This window comes from Pogoniulus pusillus, chromosome 23 (assembly GCF_015220805.1).
Source record: "Pogoniulus pusillus isolate bPogPus1 chromosome 23, bPogPus1.pri, whole genome shotgun sequence".
NCBI lineage: Eukaryota > Metazoa > Chordata > Aves > Piciformes > Lybiidae > Pogoniulus > Pogoniulus pusillus.
The window spans coordinates 4,136,954-4,159,263 of record NC_087286.1 but is presented as its reverse complement, the minus strand read 5'-3'; the positions used below and the strand labels follow the sequence as shown (position 1 = coordinate 4,159,263).

Sequence of the window (22,310 nt, the reverse complement as noted above, 5' to 3'; positions counted from 1 at the left end):
GGCACTCCTATTGCTCTTGAAAGAGTTGTTGTTTTAAAGCAAACATTTTTCCTAAGGGAAAAAAAGCACACACTGGACTACCTTAAAGAACAAAACAAGTTACAGTACTTCAGGGAGAAGACAAAAAGAGAAAACAAAAGTTGCATCTAGTTGGAAATTTTGTAATCTATTTTCAAATAATCCACAGTTGGTGGGTTAGAGTCATTTTGGAAGTGGAATGTGGGTGAAAGGGCATTTAATTTAGATTATAGAATGCCTTCCTTTTGTTGGATTCAGTGGGAAAAAAAATTACTTACATTTATGTTACCAAAAAAATGCTAACAAGTTAAAGGTAACAAATTAACCATGGCACAGCAATGAGCCCCAGTGATCAAGAAGGCAAATGGGATCCTGGGGTGTATTAAGCAGAGTGTGTCCAGCAGATCAAGGGAGGTTCTTCTTCCCTCTACTCTGCCCTGCTGGGACCTCATCTTGAGTACTGTGTTCAGTTTTGGGCTCCCCAGTTTAGGAGGGACTGGGATCTGATGGAGAGGGTCCAGTGGAGAGTTACAAGGATGATTAGGGGACAGGAGCACTGCCTGATGAGGAGAGGTTGAGGGACCTGGGGCTGCTTAGTCTGGAGAAGAGAAGACTGAGAGGGGATGTAATAAGTGTTTATAAACATCTGAGGGCTGGAGGTCAGGAGGCAGGGGACAGGCTCTGCTCACTGCTCCCTGGGATAGGACAAGCAGCAATGGGTGTAAGTTGCAGCACAGGAGGTTCCAGCTCAACACAAGGGGGAACTTCTTTACTGGAAGTGTCCCAGAGCCCTGGCACAGGCTGCCCAGAGAGGTTGTGCAGTCTCCTTCTCTGGAGCCTTTCCAGGCCTGTCTGGATGTGTTTCTGTGTGATCTGTGCTAGACTGTGTGGTCCTGCTCTGGCAGAGGGGTTTTACTGGATCTCCTTGGGTCCCTTCTAACCCCTAATCCTGTGGTCCTGTGAATTCCTTCCATTGCCTTCAGACTGAGCTTTGGATGCCCAGGGAGGTGCTTGAATCACCAACCCTGGATGTGTTTGAGGGTCATTTGGATGTGGTGCTTAGGGATATGGTTTAAGGTGAATCTTGTAGAGTAGGGTTCTAGGTTGGAATTGGTGATCCTGAGGGTCTTTTCCAACCTGGATGTTTCTGGGATTCTGTGATTGGAATAGAGTTCATACTCTGAAGTATGGTTATGAGCAGGCCATAGTCCATAGAGTGCCTCCCCAGTTATCACCTTGTTGGTGATCACCTACATTTAGACCTTTTCCATCTGGTTACATGTGTAAGACTCAAACTATGAGTGAACATTTTCCATGGATAGGATATCTGCATCCTTTCTCTAAAGCTCAGACAGCAATAAAAATCTTATTGTTAACCTTTTGCTATTGGGCTAATTGGCTTTGCTCAACAAAAACCAACCAAGCAACCAAACAAAACCCAACTATTGTCTTGGATTCTTTTATCTGTGACTTCATTTTATCTATTCCTTCTTCCTTTGTCATGGAATTGTCATGAATATTTATACACCAGCAGATGTTTGAAGAGTTGTTCTTGTACAGACATTTACCAAGTTTCTAAAAGTACATTCCCTTGGTGCTTCTTGGTGTGCCTGAATTTCTCTAATGGGTTCCATAGCAAAGATGATTGCTCATCAGTTTTCATAGAATCAAACAGGTTAGAAGAGACCTCCAACATCATCCAGTCCAACCTAGCACCCAGCCCTGGCCAATCAACTAGACCATAGCACTAAGTGCCTCATCCAACCTTTCCAAGAACACCTCCAGGGATGGTGACTCCACCACCTCCCTGGGCAGCCCATTCCAATGCCAATCACTCTCTCTGCCAGCAACTTCCTCCTGACATCCAGCCTAGACCTGCCCTGGCACAACTTGAGACTGTGTCCCCTTGTTCTGTTGCTGCTTGCCTGGCTGTGTTTGCTTTCTCAAATCCTCTGCTGTGTAAATCTCTTAACTCACTAGTACAGCACCCCAAGCAGCTGGGCACATAGCACCAGCTCCTCAGACTCTTGAGGCCACTCAGTAGTTTCATATGTAATCAGCCCCAAAGAGGACAGCCTTCCTGTTCATGCTTCATCAAATGTCTTTTTAATTATGGTGATTCTACCTCAGTAGCTTTTGCACTATAATAAGCCTTCCACTGTCAGGAGAAGGAGCAATAATAACAACAAACCCTGCATCAGGAGGAAACATTTAAGTCCATGATACAAAGATCATTGCCATCTATTAATTAACAGCAGCCACAGGAGCTGTTTTCATCATTCTCGGAGAGAATTGTATTTGCAGTTGATAGTTACATCCCTGGTGATAGGAGGCTGCAGAAATAACCTACTAATCACCTGATCATTTCAACCTGAATTAAGGTGGCAACGATTCCAAGAAAAGAGCTGAAGATGTGTACCCAGGATGTGTCAAGGATGCAACCATGGATCTTTTCAGGGTTTATGTGCCCTCCTGAAAGGAAATGCTAAGAGAAAACTAACAATGCAGAAGAGCCTGCATGCTTTAGGCATTCACCTTCACCACAGAGCTGCCTTGCTTTGTGCATTCACCTTCACCACAGAGCCTGCATGCTTTAGGCATTCACCTTCACCACAGAGCTGCCTTGCTTTGTGCATTCACCTTCACCACAGAGCCTGCATGCTTTAGGCATTCACCTTCACCACGGAGCCTGCCTTGCTTTGTGCATTCACCTTCACCACAGAGCTGCCTTGCTTTGTGCATTCACCTTCACCACGGAGCTGCCTTGCTTTGTGCATTCACCTTCACCACAGAGCTGCCTTGCTTCAGGCATTCACCTTCAACCACCTCCTTCTTCTATTACACTGCATTTCCTAGTTAATATTTGAGCCAAGTGTTTCAGACTTAGTGGCAAGTGCAAATGCAAGTGTGGTTGGTTGATTATTTCCTTTATCATATCTCAGTGAAAAATCCAAGGTCTGTACTGCTCAAAGAGCTTTTATCTAAATAGCAGAATCAACCTTCCAGGCCTGAAGTATTTTAAATGAGGAAACACCCTGGCTTGTTAGGGGCTTGGTTCTGGGTTGTTTTAAAGCTTCAGAGCTTGAGAATCAGTGGCAGAGTCCATCACAAAGACATTGATAGATGACTCTTTTCCTGCCAGCAGCTGTCACAGAAAGCTGAGTGAAACTATAAGAGCACAACAACTGTGCAGTGATTGTGGTGTGCCCAGGTGGGCAGCAGAGCCAATGACATCCTGGGCTGGCTCAGGAGCAGTGTGGCCAGCAGGACAAGGGAGGTTCTTGTGCCCCTGGACTCAGCACTGCTCAGGCCACACCTTGAGTGCTGTGTCCAGTTCTGGGCTCCTCAATTCAAGAGAGATGTTGAGGTGCTGGAAGGTGTTTGGAGAAGGGCAGCAAGGCTGGGGAGAGGCCTGGAGCACAGCCCTGTGAGTAGAGGCTGAGGGAGCTGGGGGTGTGCAGCCTGCAGAAGAGGAGGCTCAGGGCAGAGCTCATTGCTGTCTGCAGCTCCCTGAAGGGAGGCTGTAGCCAGGTGGGATTGGGCTCTTTTGCTCCTGGGCAATCAGAAATGGAACAAGAGGACAGAGCCTCAAGTTGTGCCAGGGCAGGTCTAGGCTGGATGTTAGGAGGAAGTTGTTGTCAGAGAGAGTGATTGGCATTGGAATGGGCTGCCCAGGAAGGTGGGGGAGTTGCTTTTGCTGGAGGTGTTGAAGCCAAGCCTGGATGAGGCACTTAGTGCCATGGTCTGGTTGACTGGCTAGGACTGGGTGCTAGGTTGGACTGGATGATCTTGGAGGTCTTTTCCAACCTGGTTGATTCTATGATTCCATGATTCTGTGATTCTATGATTCTATGTGTGGTAGCTTAGGTTGTAAATTACTTCTCTGTGCTCCTTGGAGTCATCTTTAGGGAATGCACTTTGCAACAAGCACTTTGCCAAACTTTAGGTATGTTATGTGAGGTGAAGGTTTCCCTTGATACCTGATAGTCATTAGCAGGGGTCCTCAAGCTTTTTAAACAGGGGGCCAGTTCACTGTGCCTCAGACACTGTTGGGGGCTGGACTATAGTTTGTCAGGGGCCGGGCTATAGTTTGGTTCCAGCCCAGTCCTGGCAAGTGCCTGGGGGCTGCAGAGGCTGAGGAGTGGATTTAAGTGGCAGCAAGCGGCTGCTTGGTTTCCCCCCCAACCCTTGGTGGGGAGGGGGCAGGGAGCTTCTGTAAATACCAGCAGCTGGATTGAGGACCCTGGGAGGCCATATCCATAGTTTGAGGACCTCAAGTCATTAGAAAAGGGAAGAGATGTCCTTCAGCAAAATACTTCAAGGCAGAAACCTAACTTGGGCACGGCCAGAGGAAATTATTATCCAAGCCTTATTATCCAAGTTTAATGTAAATGGAGGTATCCCACAGTTCTCCTTCCATGGGCCAAATATGTATATTGAAGAAAGTAGGCTGGTGGTCATATGTTTCATCTACATACCAAAATAATTATCTGCTTAATCCTAGAGATTCAGCCTGTCTGTGCATTCAGCCTTTCTGCATTCAGCCTTTCTGCATTCAGCCTTTCTGTGCATTCAGCCTTTCTGCATTCAGCCTCTCTGTGCATTCAGCCTTTCTGTGCATTCAGCCTTTCTGTACATCCAGCCTTTCTGCATTCAGCCTCTCTGTGCATTCAGCCTTTCTGCATTCAGCCTTTCTGTGCATTCAGCCTTTCTGTACATCCAGCCTTTCTGCATTCAGCCTTTCTGTGCATTCAGCCTTTCTGCATTCAGCCTTTCTGTGCATTAAGCCTTTCTGCATTCAGCCTTTCTGTGCATTCAGCCTTTCTGTGCTCAGCCTTTCTGTACATTCAGACTTTCTGTGCATTCAGCCTTTCTGCATTCAGCCTCTCTGTGCATTCAGCCTTTCTGCATTCAGCCTTTCTGTGCATTAAGCCTTTCTGCATTCAGCCTCTCTGTGCATTCAGCCTTTCTGTGCATTCAGCCTTTCTGTGCTCAGCCTTTCTGTACATTCAGCCTTTCTTTGCATTCAGCCTTTCTGCACATTCACCCTTTCTGCATTCAGCCTTTCTGCATTCAGCCTTTCTGCACATTCAGCCTTTCTGCATTCAGCCTTTCTGTGCATTCAGCCTTTCTGTGCACTCAGCCTTTCTGCATTCAGCCTTTCTGTGCATTCAGCCTTTCTGTGCACTCAGCCTTTCTGCATTCAGCCTTTCTGCATTCAGCCTTTCTGTGCATTCAGCCTTTCTGTGCATTCAGCCTTTCTGTGCTCAGCCTTTCTGCATTCAGCCTTTCTTTGCATTCAGCCTTTCTGTGCATTCAGCCTTTCTGTGCATTCAGCCTTTCTGCATTCAGCCTTTCTGTGCATTCAGCCTTTCTGCATTCAGCCTTTCTGCATTCAGCCTTTCTGTGCATTCAGCCTTTCTGTGCACTCATCCCTTCTGCATTCAGCCTTTGTGTGCATTCAGCCTTTCTGCATTCAGCCTTTCTGTGCATTCAGCCTTTCTGTGCATTCAGCCTTTCTGCATTCAGCCTTTCTGTGCATTCAGCCTTTCTGCATTCAGCCTTTCTGCATTCAGCCTTTCTGTGCATTCAGCCTTTCTGTGCACTCATCCCTTCTGCATTCAGCCTTTGTGTGCATTCAGCCTTTCTGCATTCAGCCTTTCTGTGCATTCAGCCTTTCTTTGCATTCAGCCTTTCTGTGCATTCAGCCTTTCTGCATTCAGCCTTTCTGAACATTCAGCCTTTCTGTGCATTCAGCCTTTCTGTGCATTCAGCCTTTCTGCATTCAGCCTTTCTGAACATTCAGCCTTTCTGTGCATTCAGCCTTTCTGTGCATTCAGCCTTTCTGCATTCAGTCTTTCTGTGCATTCAGCCTTTCTTTGCATTCAGCCTTTCTTTGCATTCAGCCTTTCTTTGCATTCAGCCTTTCTGTGCATTCAGCCTTTCTGCATTCAGCCTTTCTGCATTCAGCCTTTCTGTGCATTCAGCCTTTCTGCACATTCAACCTTTCTGTGCATTCAGCCTTTCTGCATTCAGCCTTTCTGAACATTCAGCCTTTCTGTGCATTCAGCCTTTCTGTGCATTCAGCCTTTCTGTGCACTCATCCCTTCTGTATTCAGCCTTTCTGTACATTCAACCTTTCTGTGCATTCAGCCTTTCTGTGCATTCAGCCTTTCTGAACATTCAGCATTTCTATGCATTCAGCCTTTCTGCGCATTCAGCCTTTCTGCATTCAGCCTTTCTGTGCATTCAGCCTTTCTGCATTCAGCCTTTCTGTGCATTCAGCCTTTCTGTGCATTAAGCCTTTCTGCACAGAGCTTTCCTGCCTCTCAGCATTTATGGCTTGTTAAAGGTGGCTACTTAGATGCAGCTCACACCCACCAGCTGAGCAGCATCTCCTTCCCTCTGCCTGGAATATTTTGTATCTTATCCTGGGATCATTATCACGAGTTTGAAAGTGTCTTTGTTATAGGAGACTTACTCAGGGACCACAAGTGTTGTGAGTACCTCTGCTGGAGTAAACGCCAAGACTCCATAAGCACAGTTAGAATTTTTCCTGTTTTCACTTTCCTACTTTCCAAGTTCTGCTTGTTCAAACTATTTAATTCTGTGCAATTACTTCCTGATGATCCAAAACCCAAAGAATCTCAGGGAATGTTGCCAATTTTTGAATATCAATTAAAAAAATAACATTCATGGAGAAATTAATATCCATCATTCATAACTATTATTCATTTCCAATACAACAGTGGTCTGAGGTGTCCTGTAGGTGAAGGACTTACAAGAATGTTTCATCCTTATCAGACTTGATTCTGCCCCATTTGTGGGTTGTGACTCAGAGAGCTTTAGCTACAATATTTTGCACTCCCAGAAATGGAGTCAACTAATTTCCCCCCTACACATCACTCAATGTGCTTAGTCTTGAACACACAAAGCTTCCCTCTCAGGAAAACTTCAGGTTCCTGTTATGATTTAATTCCTTTTTAGTTCTCCCTTTCCGAAATGCCAACACTCAGAATAGTGAGTCTCAGGGTAGAGAACACATAAAGAGTTTATATGTTGGATTGATTTAATCATTATAGCCAATGGCCCAGTGTCAAAATAAAAAGATAACTGTAAAAAAAACCCAAAACCAACAAACCAGGGGGAAAAAAAGAGACATCTAAACATTGCAAATCAAACCAGGACATGAGAAGCACAGATGGCCATACCTGCAACATAAAAACTTAAAAAAGGAGAGAAGACCTTCATGTTTTCTAGGATCGTGGAAGAATTCATTCCCTGAAGATGGTAGCTGAAAGTAGAGCACAGTTGTGGGTTTGTATTTATTGATGGGTTTTTTACCATCAAGGGCCAATGGGATCCTGGGGTGTATTAGGAGGAGTGTGTCCAGCAGATCAAGGGAGGTTCTCCTCTCTCTGTACTCTGTCCTGGTGAGACATCATCTTGAATACTGTGTTCAGTTTTGGGCTCCCCAGTTTAAGAGAGATAGGGATCTGCTGGAGAGGGTCCAGCAGAGCAGGGGACTGGAGGGCATGGCTGATGAGGAGAGGCTGAGGGACCTGGGGCTGCTTAGTCTGGAGAAGAGAAGACTGAGAGGGGATTTAAACAATGTTTACAAATATCTGAGGGCTGGGGGTAAGGAGGTGGGGGTCAGGCTCTGCTCACTGCTCCTTGGGATAGGACAAGCAGCAATGGGTGTAAGTTGCAGCACAGGAGGTTCCAGCTCAACACAAGGGGGAACTTCTTCACTGTAAGGGTCCCAGAGCCCTGGCACAGGCTGCCCAGAAAGGTTGTGGAGTCTCCTTCTCTGGAGCCTTTCAAGGCCTGTCTGGATGTGCTCCTCTGTGATCTGTGCTAGATTGTGTGGTCCTGCTCTGGCAGGGGGTTGGACTTGATGATCTCCTTGGGTCCCTTCCAATCCCAAACATCCTGTGAGCCTGTGACAATGCGACCTTGAGAATCACAGAAGTGTTTTGCTTGGAAGAGACCTTTAAGATCAAGTCCAACCATTACAAAGTTAGCATCACCTTAAAAGGTAGAGAAAGTGAGTTGAAAGACTGAAATTCTTGTCTGATCTGTGTGCCACTGGTGAAAACTAAGATTCCATCATTTCTCAGCCCTACATTCTGCCTTACACTCCTTCTAATGACATTCCCATTGTTACTCATGCTGATTCACAATGGTGACATAACACAGTGTTAAATGTTAGAGGCCCTTTTTAATCAAAGTGCTGCAAATAGTGATACTATTTAAAAGTAGAATAGCAGCTCATCAAAAAATGCTTTGCTGTTGTACTAACTCCTTTCAAGTCAGTTCATATTAAAGTGCTGAGTTGTTGATTATTTTCATTCACTTGAAGTTAGATGTCAGATAAAACCTTTTGGGGAAGGCAGTTGCCTTTTTCCAATTAGAGCATCATAGAACCATAGAATCATAGAACCACAGATTCAAGCAGGTTGGAAGAGACCTCCAAGATTATCCAGTCCAAACTAGCACCCAGCCCTATCCAGTCAACCAGATCATGGCACTAAGTGCCTCATCCAGTCTTTGCTTGAAGACCTCCAGGGATGGTGACTCTACAGCTCATGCTAGTAAAAGCCATGTCTCTTCAGTCACAATCACCAAGAATATCACTGTGATTTCCAAGATCTGACTGGTGAAGCATAGAACCAACTACTGCAAGTGTTTAGGCACAATTTCTGTTACGACATACATTCCTTCTCAGTGTATTTAATTGTATTTATATAAATATATATATACAGATTTATAAAGAAATAAATAGAATCATAGAATCATCCAGGTTGGAAGAGACCTCCAAGATCATCCAGGCCACCCTAGCACCCAGCCCTAGCCACTCAACTAGACCATGGCACTAAGTGCCTCATCCAGTCTTCTCTTGAACACCTCCAGGGATGGCGACTCCATCACCTCCCTGGGCAGCCCATTCCAATGCCAATCACTCTCTCTGACAACAACTTCCTCCTAACATCCAGCCTAGACCTGCCCTGGCACAACTTGAGACTGTGTCCCCTTGTTCTGTTGCTGCTTGCCTGGGAGAAGAGCCCAACCCCACCTGGCTACAATGTCCCTTCAGGTAGCTGTAGACAGCAAAGTTAGATGGATTTATATATATATATATAATTTTATTTATATATATAGATAAATATTTATAAATAAAGATTTAAATATTTCACAGATTTCTTTCTAATAACCATCCTTTAAAAAGAAATAAACCAGTAAATAGGAGTGTTTGCATCCTGCAGTGCTGTTCTGTGTGCAATTCACTTCAGGACATGGTTTAGTGGCCATAGTGGTGTTGGGTTGACAGCTGAAGCTGAATCATCTCAAAGGCCTTTTCACAAAATCACAGTTTGTCAGGGCCTGGAAGGGACATCCAAAGCTCATCCATTCCAACCCTCCTGCCAGAGCAGGATCACCTACACCAGATCGTACAGGAGCACATCCAGGCAGGCCTTGAATATCTCCCCATGGCAGCCTGTTACAGTGTTCTGTCACTCTCCCAAGGAAAAAAGAGTTCCTCATGTTTAAATGAAACTTCCTGTGCCTCAGCTTTCACTTATTGCCCCTTGTCCTGTCACCAGCCATCCCCCAGCAGAGCCTGGCTCCAGCCTCCTGGCACTCACCGTTACATATTGATAGACATTGATGAGGTCACCTCTCAGGCTTCTCTTCTCCAGGCTAAAGAGCCCCAGCTCCCTCAGTGTCTCTTTGTAAGAGAGATGCTCCACTCCCTTCATCATCTTTGCAACTCTGCACTGGACTCTCTCAAGCAGTTCCATGTCCCTCTTGAGCTATGTGGCCCAGAACTGAACACAGTACTGCAGATGTGGTCTTTCCAGGGCAGAGCAGAGGAGCAAGAGAACCTCTCTCCACTTACTAACCACAGCCCTTTTAATCCACCCCAGAATGAATCACAGAATTGGAGGGGCTGGAAGGCACCTCAAAAGATCAGCAAGTCTAACCCTCCTGACAGACCAGGGCCCTTTTATTTTTTTACAGTCCAGTTTTCATCTTTATTATTTTTCATTAATCCAACTTCTCCCCCCTCTTCCTCCTTCCCTCTCCATCTCCTTCCTTTCCTCCCATCTTCTTTTCATCTCTCTCCTTTCAGCACCACCTCCTGCTTCCAACATATCTCTTCCTTTCTCACTTCACTCTGCATTTTCCTTTTTTTTTCCCCAAAGCACCTGGGTTCTGCTGCAGTCTCCTCCCACCCCAGGTGTGACCACTTAGCCCTCCCTACCCACTCCCCTTTTGGATCTGGGTTGCAGTCTCCTCCCACCCCAGGTGTGACCACTTAGCCCTCCCTACCCACTCCCCTTTTGAATCTGGGTTGCAGTCTCCTCCCACCCCAGGTGTGACCACTTAGCCCTCCCTACCCACTCCCCTTTTGGATCTGGGTTGCAGTCTCCTCCCACCCCAGGTGTGACCACTTAGCCCTCCCTACCCACTCCCCTTTATAAGTGGCCCCAGGAAAGGCAAGCCCCAAGCTTGCCCAACTGGGCAGAGGGATCCTCCTCAGATCATCACCGGTGAGTCCCCTGTGGTGCATCACTGGGTGAATGGTGGAGGGGATCTAAAGGCCGGGGGGCCTGGTGGGCCCCCCGGCTAGGTAGGATAGGGAACCTCATTGCTCTAGCATCATTGCTCTAGCATCATTGCTCTAGCATCATTGCTCTAGCATCATTGCTCTAGCATCACTCACTGGTGCTGGTTTGGTGTCCTTACTTAGGCTGAGTGTCTCTGGGTTTAACTGCTTCTTTCTGCTCGCTCATGATTAGCTGAAGCCTTGGCTGGACTGGAAGCTCATGGGTGAGTAGATTTGTGTTGTCACAGAGTTGTTTTGGTTGGACAAGCTCTCCAAGATTATCAAGCCCAACCTTCAGCCCAACACTGCTGTGCTCATTAAACCATGTCCCAAAGTGCCATGGTCACACATGGCTTGAACAGTTCTAGTGATGGTGACTCCACCACCTCCCTGGGCAGCCTATTCTGATGCCTGACTGCTCTTGTAGCAAAGAAATTGTTCCTTGTGTCCAACCTAAACCTCCCCTGGCACAATTTCAGGGCATTTTTTCTCATGCTAGCACCTGATATTAGTAAGAATAAATACTGGACTTATCCTCAATTGCTCATTTTCTGGTTTCACAAAATGCCAGGGGCTAGAAGGGACCTTGAAAGATCATTCAGTCCAACCCTTCTGCCAGAAGAGGGTCATCTGTGCTTTTTTAACCTGCATTCCTTTAATCATAGAATCAACCATGTTGGAAGAGACCTCCAAGCTCATCCAGTCCAACCTAGCACCCAGCCCTATCCAGTCAACTAGATCTTTCAGTCCAACCCTCCTGCCAGAAGAGGATCATCTGTGCTTTTTTAACCTGCATTCCTTTAATCATAGAATCAACCATGTTGGAAGAGACCTCCAAGATCATCCAGTCCAACCTAGCACCCAGCCCTATCCAGTCAACTAGACCTTTCAGTCCAACCCTCCTGCCAGAAGAGGATCATCTGTGCTTTTTTAACCTGCATTCCTTTAATCATAGAATCAACCATGTTGGAAGAGACCTCCAAGATCATCCAGTCCAACCTAGCACCCAGCCCTATCCAGTCAACTAGACCATTCAGTCCAACCCTCCTGCCAGAAGAGGATCATCTGTGCTTTTTTAACCTGCATTCCTTTAATATGTATTCACTCTCTGTCATTCTGAGACACACCAGCTGATTGAGCAGAGGGTTTGGCTCCCCTGCATCCCATTCTCCTGTCTAATTATAGCTGAAGTAAAGAGGAAGAGATGTGAGGAGAGAGCATCCCCACAGCCTGGTCAGAGCACTTGGGCAGCAATGCAGTTCTGTGCTTCTGCAGAGAGCATGCCAGCATTTTGGAATGTGGCACAGTGCACAGTGTGATTGCCTAGATGGGGTGGATGTGACCCCTGAACTCCCCAGAAAGGCCTGGTCACAAATGACAGCCTGTAGGTGCCAGTGAAAAACAGCACCAGTGACTGGTTCAGCTGTGCTGCTGTTCATGAGAAGTGTGAAAATTAGGATGGTCCTGACCCAGCTGCTCCCACCATGGTCAGCTCAAGTACAAACTGTCAGACCAGGACATGAGGAGGTGACCATAGCCACAGAGTGGACAGAATGGCCCTGATCTGCCTAGCCAGAGGCCCTCCTGGCCATCAGAATACATTGCTGGCTCATGGTCAACTTCCCATCCACTAGGACCCCCAGATCCTTTTCCCTTTCACTGCCTTCCAGCTGGCCAGTGCCCAACCCATACTGATACCTGGGCTTGTTCTTTCCCAGGTGCCAGGCTCTTCACTTGCCCTTGTTGAATTTCATTAAGTAGCTTCCTGCCCACCCTTCCAGCCTGTCCAAGTCTGACTGAATGGCAGCACAGTCCTCTGGTGTGGCAGCCACTCCACCCAGTTTGGTGCCATCAGCAAACTTGCTGACAGTGCATGCTGTGCCCTCCTCCAGGTCATTGTCCAACCTTAATGACTCAATGACTCTGTGGAACATGCCTGAACATACAGTTCTAGAGAGGAGAACTCAAGCCTTGCTCCCCCTGACTTCTCCTCTTGTGCTGCTTTCCACTCAAGGGTCAGAGCTCTGCCCTCAGTTCAGAAATTACAGCCCCAATGGTAATGTGCTCCTGCAAGCCTCTCAGTATCTCCAGTCCTTGGAGACATTGAATCATTGAATCAAGCAGGTTGGAAGAGACCTCCAACACCATCCAGTCCAACCTAGCACCCAGCCCTACTCAATCAACCAGACCATGGCACTAAGTGCCTCAGCCAGGCTTTGCTTCAACATCTCCAGCAAAAGTGACTCCACCACCTCCCTGGGCAGCCCATTCCAATGCCAATCACTCTCTCTGACAACAACTTCCTCCTAACATCCTGCCTAGACCTGCCCTGGCACAACTTGAGACTGTGTCCCCTTGTTCTGTTGCTGGTTGCCTGGCAGAAGAGCCCAACCCCCAGCTGGCTACAATGTCCCTTCAAGTAGTTGTAGACAGCAAAGTTAGATGGATTTATATATATATATTATTATATTTATATATATAGATAAAGATTTATATATAAAGATTTAAGTATTTCACAGATTTCTTTCTAATAACCATCCATTAAAAAGAAATAAACCAGTAAATAGGAGTGTTTGCATCCTGCAGTCCTGTTCTGTGTGCAATTCAGGTTCCTCCCACCACAACAGAGTACAAGTGAGTTTCTAACAGGAACTTCCTATGTCATTTCCATAGCTGTGAAAGAAGCCTGGCTAATGAGTTTAGCCTTGCTATTAGCCACAGCAGGAGCTCACTTCTCCAGCTTATACATCCAGATGCCTACACATTAGGTATTTCTACTAGTGTGTGGAATTTCACCCCTAAAGCAAGTATCTACATCTGAATGATCATCTTAGCCTCTTTTTAGAGCTGGTGGAGAGGAGTCTGCCCTGAGGAACTGATTATCTTCTCCTCTGTAGACATGTAAATTATATCTGGCAAATTGTGTTCACGGCTGTCTGTGAAAATAACTTGCAATTATCAGTGCACATTTACACTCTTAGTGTCTGAAATTAAATGAGACAAGTACTACTGCAGAGGTGTGAGATGAGCTACCTGCCTGGTCCCCCCTTTCAATCAGTGGACACACTGGCAGAATCAAAGCGAAGCTGGCTGAAAGATTCTGTTCTCTTTGTTAAACATAAAAGAGGCAGAGATCAGTATGTACCAGTAACTCAGCTTCTGTGTCATTAAAAGTAGGTTGTTCACACTTAGCTATCTTTTATTTTGTAGGCTCAATCTATACCTAGGAGAAATATGCATCTTTTCTTGGACCTTATCATAGAATCAACCAGGTTGGAAGAGAGCTCCAAGCTCATCCAGGCCAACCTAGCACCCAGCCCTGGACAATCAACCAGACCATGGCACTAAGTGCTTCATCCAGGCTTGGCTTCAACACCTCCAGGGACAGTGACTCCACCACCTCCCTGGGCAGCCCATTCCAATGCCAATCACTCTCTCCGACAACAACTTCTTCCTAACATCCAGCCTAGACCTCCCCTGCCACAACTTGAGGCTCTGTCTGTCCCCTTGTTCCATTTCTGGTTGCCTAGGAGCAGAAGAGCCCAACCCCACCTGGCTACAGCCTCCCTTCAGGCAGCTGCAGACAGCAATGAGGTCTGCCCTGAGCCTCCTCCTCTGCAGGCTGCACACCCCCAGCTCCCTCAGCCTCTCCTCACAGGGCTGTGCTCCAGGCCCCTCACCAGCTTCGTTGCCGTTCTCTGGACACCTTCCAGTGCCTCAGCATCTCTCTTGAATTGAGGAGCCCAGAACTGGACACAGCACTCAAGGTGTGGCAGAATAACCTCCCTTGTCCTGCCAGCCACACTATTCCTGAGCCAGGGCAGGATCTCTTGGCCACCTGGGCACACTGCTGGCTTGTGTTCAGCTCCTCTCTCCCAGCACTCCCAGGTCCCTCTCTGCCTGGCTGCTCTCAGCCACTCTGGCCCCAGCCTGTAGTGCTGCTTGGGCTTGTTGTGGCCAAAGTGCAGAACCCTGCACTTGGCCTTGCTCAGTCTCATCCCATTGGCCTCTGCTCATCCATTCAGCCTGTCCAGGTCCCTCTGCAGGGCCCTCCTACCTTCCAGCAGATTGACACCTGCTGCTAACTTGGTGTCATCAAGCTTAATCTTAAACCAACCCTTTAGTGAATAAAAATCAGCATTCTATTTACCTTGCAAACCACAGAGGAATGAATTTGCATGGAAATGGCCAAAGAAAAGCAAGAAAACAAATGAATAATATAATGCAAAGAGCTATTTCTGAGAATAGGAGCAGCTGTTTTGTCAGCTCCTTGGAGGCTATTAATAGGAATGAAGATTGCATTGTCTGTCACTCAGAGAAGTAAATTCCCTTAGGTCTGGAAAGCTGACTTTCTTATTCAGCAAATAAGAGACAATGGAAAGGGAGAAGAGAACACTAACAGATTAACTTCCCTTTTTTCTTTAAGTAGAAGTGCTGAAAAGATTCAATGAGTTTATTTACAAAAGACTTCAAATAGTATTTTAGAAGCAGGTAAATAGAGATAAAAAAATCTATTTCAGCATCAGAAAGCACTTTAGATACTTGAGATGGAATTAAGTTTACACCTGTGGGCTAAGTTTGCATGTGGCATAGAATCCACATGAGCTCAGGGTCCATGATCACACGACAAAACTCTCTGGAGTTCTCTGCTACTTGGAGTCAGGCCAGGCAGCAGTAACAGAACCCAGGTGCATATAGAGCCAAAGGCTTAGAAAACAGCAGGAGTCCATTTCAGCCAAGAAAACCAGAAAGTAGATAAACCACAGAGTATCAAGAAAACTAATCAGTTGAACAGATAGATATCAGTTTAACAGATACTATCTATTAGAACAGATAGTATGTATAAAGTAACAGAACCCAGGTGCATATAGAGCCAAAGGCTTAGAAAACAGCAGGAGTCCATTTTAGCCAAGAAAACCAGAAAGTAGATAAAACACAGAGTATCTATAAAGAAAATTAATCAGATAGATGTCAGTTTAACAGATACTATCTATTAGAACAGATAGTATGTTTAAAGTAACAGAACCCAGGTGCATACAGAGCCAAAGGCTGAGAAAACAGCAGGAGTCCATTTTAGCCAAGAAAACCAGTAAGTAGATAAAACACAGAGTATCTATAAAGAAAACTAATCAGTTAAACAGATAGATATCAGTTTAACAGATACTAGCTGTTAGAACAGATAGTATATATAAAGTAACAGAACCCAGGTGCATATAGAGCCAAAGGCTTAGAAAACAGCAGGAGTCCATTTTAGCCAAGAAAACCAGAAAGTAGATAAAACAGAGAGTATCTATAAAGAAAACTAATCAGTTAAAGAGACAGGTATCAGTTTAACAGATACTATCTATTAGAACAGATAGTATGTATAAAGTAACAGAACCCAGGTGCATATAGAGACAAAGGGTTAGAAAACAGCAGGAGTCCATTTTAGCCAAGAAAACCAGAAAGTAGATAAAACACAGAGTATCTATAAAGAAAACTAATCAGATATCAGTTGAACAGATACTATCTATTAGAACAGATAGTATGTTTAAAGTAACAGAACCCAGGTGCATATAGAGCCAAAGGCTTAGAAAACAGCAGGAGTCCATTTTAGCCAAGAAAATCAGAAAGTAGATAAAACACAGAGTATCTATAAAGAAAATTACTCAGTTAAACCATCCTAACGAAGCTCTAAGTAATTATTTTCTGGTATTTCATGCATTCTTTGGTGTCTCAAAACCTGTCTGCATCTTTAGTAGTTGGTATTGGTCTCTCCTCAAAGCTGGCGGCCAGTCACTAGTGGTGTCCCTCAGGGATCTGTGCTGGGCCCCATCCTCTTTAACATCTTCATTGATGATCTGGATGAGGGCATGGAGTCAGTCATCAGCAAGTGTGCAGATGACACCAAGCTGGGAGCAGATGTGACTGGGTTGGAGGGCAGAAGGGCTCTGCAGCAGGACCTTGACCCCCTGGACAGATGGGCAGAGTCCAAGGGGATGGCTTCAATAGCTCCAAGTGCCAGGTGCTGCACTTTGGCCACAACAACCCCATGCAGAGATACAGGCTGGGGTCGGAGTGGCTGAGAGCAGCCAGACAGAGAGGGATCTGGGGGTGCTGATTGATACCCACCTGAACATGAGCCAGCAGTGTGCCCAGGTGGCCAAGAGAGCCAATGGCATCCTGGCCTGCATCAGCAATGGTGTGGCCAGCAGGAGCAGGGAGGTCATTCTGCCCCTGTACTCTGCACTGCTTAGACCACACCTTGAGTATTGTGTTCAGTTCTGGGCCCCCCAGTTTAGGAGGGACATTGAGATGCTTGAGTGTGTCCAGAGAAGGGCAACGAGGCTGGGGAGAGGCCTTGAGCACAGCCCTACAAGGAGAGGCTGAGGGAGCTGGGATTGGTTAGCCTGGAGAAGAGGAGGCTCAGGGGAGACCTCATTGCTGTCTGCAACTACCTGAGGGGTGGTTGTGGCCAGGAGGAGGTTGCTCTCTTCTCTCAGGTGGCCAGCACCAGAACAAGAGGACACAGCCTCAGGCTGTGCCAGGGGAAATTTAGGCTGGAGGTGAGGAGAAAGTTCTTCCCTGAGAGAGTCATTGGACACTGGAATGGGCTGCCCGGGGAGGTGGTGGAGTCGCCGTCCCTGGAGCTGTTCAAGGCAGGACTGGATGTGGCACTTGGTGCCATGGTCTGGCCTCGATCTCTGTGGTAAAGGGTTGGACTTGATGATCTGTGAGGTCTCTTCCAACCCTGATGATACTGTGATACTGTGTGATACTGTGATAAATAGCAACAGAACAAGAGGGAATGGCTCCAAGTGGCAACTGGGTAGGTTTAGACTGGACATTAGGGAGAATGTTTTCCCAGCAAGAGTGGTCAGGCATTAGAATGGGCTGCCCAGGCAGGTGGTGGAGTCACCAGCCCTGCACATGTTTAAAAGCTGTTTGGATGTGGTGCCTGGAGGTATGGTTTAGGGGTGAACCTTGTAGAGGAGGGGTATAGGCTGTACTTTGTGATCCTGAGGGTCTTTTCCAACCTGAATGTTTCTGTGGTTCTGTGCCTTTCCTGCTTTTATCCCACTCAAACATCACAGGGAAGTCACCCTCAGCTTCCACTTATTATATATCCTCCATTTTTTAAGTAGAGCAGACTTCTGCTTTTAATTCTAGTTGCCATGTTCCATCTAACAGCTGGACTATGAGCTTTCAGGACTTGCAGCCTTCTTCCCATGCTCTTAGGGCTTTTTCTTTGGCATCTCTCTTTGGATATTTGAAAAGCTTGTTTAGAAATGTCAGTAGAGTCACCTTTATTCTCTGCCTGATGGCTCAAAATGCAGTGTGGTGCAGGTGCACTGCACTTTCACTGCCTGGGGAGGTGTTTGAACATACACGAAGAGGAAAGGCAGTTGCATTGCAGGAAGATTTTATGTTGTGGAAAAGCTTTATTTGGGCAGTGTGTGCTATGAGAAATATTCTTCAGCTTCTACAGAAGTTCTAAGCAGCTCAGCAAATGTCAAACCATTTCCATTAAATGACATCAATTGATTCAGAATATCCTTGATGGGGATTAGGAAGAATCTCAGGTCTATTGCTTCATTGATTAAGTTTCATATCATTGTGATGGCTAGACTGCTTGATGCTAACAAGAAGATGTTTTTAAGCACCTCAGGGTTGCATTCTGAGCCTAAAGTGGTGTTCTAGAGAAACAAGAAAGGTTACAGGCTGGGAACAGAGTGGCTGAGAGCAGCCAGGCAGAGTGGGATGTGGAGGTGCTGGTAGATAGTAGCTGAAGATGAGGCACCAGAGCCAATGGCATCCTGGGCTGGCTCAGGAGCAGTGTGGGCAGCAGGACAAGGGAGGTTCTTGTGCCCCTGTGCTCAGCACTGCTCAGGCCACCCCTTGAGTGCTGTGTCCAGTTCTGGGCTCCTCATTCTACCATCTTACACACTCAAGTTGAATACTGTTCAGGAGGATTTATAATCTGTGCCTATCCTCAGGGTATTGGGAGGGAAGAAATGGTCAAGATCTCCATAGGTCCCTTCTGACCTAAATTTTTCTGTTATTCTACCACCTTACACACTCAAGTTGAATACTGCTGAGGAGGATTTACAATCAGGGTATTTAAGAAGCCTCTGCTTTGCATTTTCCATTGCAATGGAATCAGAAGCTGTCTGATACCATGTGGTGTCTGCCTTGTAGTGGGATCCTTATGGACTAGTGAGAGTTGTCTCCAGCTTTTAGCTCATTCATTATTGATGAGGGAAAACTCTCCAAATCAGATGTAAATTTATTTATTTTTTGTTTTAATCTATTTTACAAGAAACTTGATTTTTGGAGTAGCATTTGAGGCTTAGGAAGTGACCAGATGCCATTATGCACTAATGAAAGAGAAACAAATAGAACAGGGTAAGGTAAATGGGGATTAGTTTACAAATGTTATCCCACAAATCTATGCCTTTGTCCTCTTCTTTATTCTGCTCTATCTCTCTAGGACGAGACCAGGGATACTATTTGATTTTTAGACCAGATTGCCTTTGACTTGCAAGAGTAAGGTGAAATAAATCCTGATACAAGCCACCCACATTTCATCATTCTGATGCAGCTGTTGACATGGTTATGCAGTGCCCAGATTCATATTCCAACAGACTGATTTGTTTGGGACTATCAGGATGCAAAGAGAGAAATTAATAGCTGCCAGTGGCATGACTCAGATTCTAAAACATAAGTAAAGTGCCCTTGTGCACCTGAAATATTTAGGTGGGGCTGGTAAATGTGAGGACTTACAGGAAAGTTATAGACTTAAGAAGGAAGCTGCAGAAATATTTTTCCTCTAATGGTATTAGATGCTTATTTTGGAGTAACTTAGGTGAGTCCTGAGTCTCCTCTGACTATGCAGACCTTTTGTGTTTGTCACCATTGGGACATAATGACTAAAACCCAGGATATGAAGCAGCACTTAAATCTTATCAAGAAAAATGGGCTTTGTCATGTCTACAATTCCTGCTCTAACAGGCCCTGAGAAGAGCTTGGACACTGGAATGAGCTGCCCGGGGAGGTGGTGGAGTTGCCATCCCTGGGGCAGTTCAAGGCAAGGTTGGACGTGGCACTTGGTGCCATGGTCTGGCCTTGAGCTCTGTGGTAAAGGGTTGGACTTGATGATCTCTGAGGTCTCTTCCAACCTTGGTGATACTGTGATAATATTTACTATGAAAAACCACAGACTGGTGCCTGAGACCTATGACTCTGTGCTAGTTTGAGCCTAGCTGGGATATTTTGCTGAGAAGAATTAGACTCCAGGCTGTGAAAAGGAAACAATGGGCATGTCTGCTGCACTCATAAGGCTTGCTGAGATGCATAAGAACAAGAACATTACCATAGATAAGGGAGTCTCTCTCTGGGCTGGGGCTCTGGCTGCAGGCACTTCTCTCCCTAACTTGCTAACTAATCCTTCTCCTTCCAAACCCCCCTGGCTGACCCTCCAAACTACCTTGAGTGCAAGGCGAAGTCTGGGGTAAGGTAGAGGGAAAGAAGGAAGGTGGAAGGGTGGTTGGGAGCCCCTCCTGGGCACTCAGGTTTCTGGGAGGGCTGTTGTGTTTCTGTATTACATTTTGACTTGCATGTTTCTGTCTATAGCTGTACAGATTGCAAACACCTGCTTGTAGATTGTGCTAAGCTGTAAAGATGAAGCTTCATTCAATCTCCAGACTGACTGAGCCTACTCTGGGTGATTTTCCTAAGTGGGAAACACCCAAACCATCACAGACCCTTGACAGTAAAATAAATTGTGTTGGTTTTTTTTTCCCCACAAAATCTAAGCTGTAGACAAGAAGGGCTTTAGCTTTTATCTGTGGTACCCAGAAACAGTGCTACATTGGGAGCATTTTTGTGACAGGACAGACAGAAAGGCATTACACAATTTGTGGAGGAAATCCTCTGCCACTCTTCACACGTCTTTATCTGACAGGAAGGGTATGCCAAACCCCAGAAACTCCATCTCTGAAAGTCTCCAGGGAATACCACGCTGTCAGACCCACTGGAACCCCAGAACCTTTGAAATTGTGCTGCTGCTGGCCACAGCTGAGGTCCAGTTAGGGTAAATACATCCTCTCTTCTTGCCCAGGGAACATCTGCCTTCGTATGCACCCTAAAAGACCAGTCAGTGTTCCAGCTACCTGCAGTTCTACAGGCGGGCGAGCAGAAGACAGCATCACAGACGCCAGTCCAAAGTCCCAGGAGGGATGCAGGAGCATTTCGTCCCTTCTGGTCCAGCGGGGCAGGCAGGTGCCAGGCTCTCCCGGGAGAACCCCGGGTGTCCGGGAAGGGAGGTTCTAAAGCTCTCCGGGGCGGGTCTTGAGCAGGTTAGGCTGGGGTGGGCTGAGTCTCGGCTTTTGGCAGTTTCCCAACAGGCAGAAGGATCGGGGAAGACTCGGCAGATGCTGCGGAGGATGCGAAGTTTGTGCTGGTTGCTGCTGCCGCTGGTGAGTGCCCGGCAACGGTCACGCCGGGGGCCGGAGGGACGGGGAGCGGGGCGCTGCACATCTGCCTCCTTACAACGCTGCCCACAGCTGGATGGCTCTGCAGCTGCCCCGCAGGGACCGGGGAGAGGGGGGAGACGTCTGCAGCAGGGTAACTTTTCTTATCAAGGGGAAAGAATTCCAAATAAAGGAAGGTTTTTTTAAAGAGGGGGGGAGAGGGATGCGGATGCAGGAAGGGGGGAAAGAAAAAAAATCTTCCTGAGTTAGAGGCTTGAGCCAGGTGTTTTCTTTAAACATGCTCAGCTGTAAGATGCTATCAATAGATGTCTTTTCTATTTACTGGAATTGCACTTTCCGAAGGACAGAAAAGCATCCCTAAATCAGAATAGCTGTAGCATAGCTCTAGGGGGACAGAAGGAGACATTCTACCGTCCCAGCTGTCCTTGGTAAGGCAACTTTGCTGAAGAAGAAGGATAACTAAAAAGGAGCAATCCCCCCCGATGGATCTGGGGTGTTTACCTCTTGGAGAGGACACTGGTTTTCTTCATTGTTGAAGGCATGTGCTTATAGTATCACTGATGAAGATCATGAGCTAACTTGTGTCTGCTGTGCACTGGAAGCAGCAGCTGAAGATGTAACATTAAACATCAGGGATGGTGAATAAGCATAGGGATGCATTTCAAGTAGTTACATCCCTCCTTAAGTCTCATGCTCCAGTGCTGGCATTGCCTAAGCTGGTTAGCAAAAGCTGGGGTAAGTGTGAGGCTGTAATCTGCAGCCTGACAGAAGCTTCCTATGGCTGGACTCATTCATTCTAACTTTAGTCATTCCATAGTTAAATGTTTAGTGTAGGCTGGGATTTGGGCTCCTGCTGTAGTCAAGGGAAGACAATCACCTTCCTGGGAGGCAATTCATCTTGTCCTGTGAAAGACACATGAGGTGAGTGTTCTCCCAGGGTTTGTTTTTGTCTGCTGATAATTGTGAGAGCTTAGATTATTGGTCTTGGTCCTGCAGTTTTAAAAGGTGAAAGATGAGATGTAATTTCTCACACCTGCACCTCACATCCTCCAGAACATTGTTCTTCTGTATTTACACAGCTTTACATACAAGTGACAGAATATAGGTCCTTGCTATATAAACCTTGGCAAGTATTACCATTGGCCACAACAACCCCATGCAGAGATACAGGCTGGGGTCGGAGTGGCTGAGAGCAGCCAGACAGAGAG

General features: G+C 46.4%; 1 protein-coding gene across 1 annotated transcript in view; it reads left to right on the top strand.

Moving 5' to 3' along the window:
- Nucleotides 1-10,537: 10,537 nt before the first annotated feature.
- Nucleotides 10,538-22,310, top strand: part of LOC135185793 (vasoactive intestinal polypeptide receptor 1-like) — a 52,845-nt gene continuing 41,072 nt past the window's right edge. Inside the window, exons 1-4 of the mRNA XM_064162924.1 lie at nucleotides 10,538-10,574; nucleotides 10,775-10,854; nucleotides 20,730-20,890; nucleotides 21,005-21,087. Of these exons, the coding sequence (XP_064018994.1) occupies nucleotides 20,848-20,890; nucleotides 21,005-21,087 (126 nt within the window). The 5' untranslated portion in view covers nucleotides 10,538-10,574; nucleotides 10,775-10,854; nucleotides 20,730-20,847. The remainder of the gene's footprint in view (nucleotides 10,575-10,774; nucleotides 10,855-20,729; nucleotides 20,891-21,004; nucleotides 21,088-22,310) is intronic.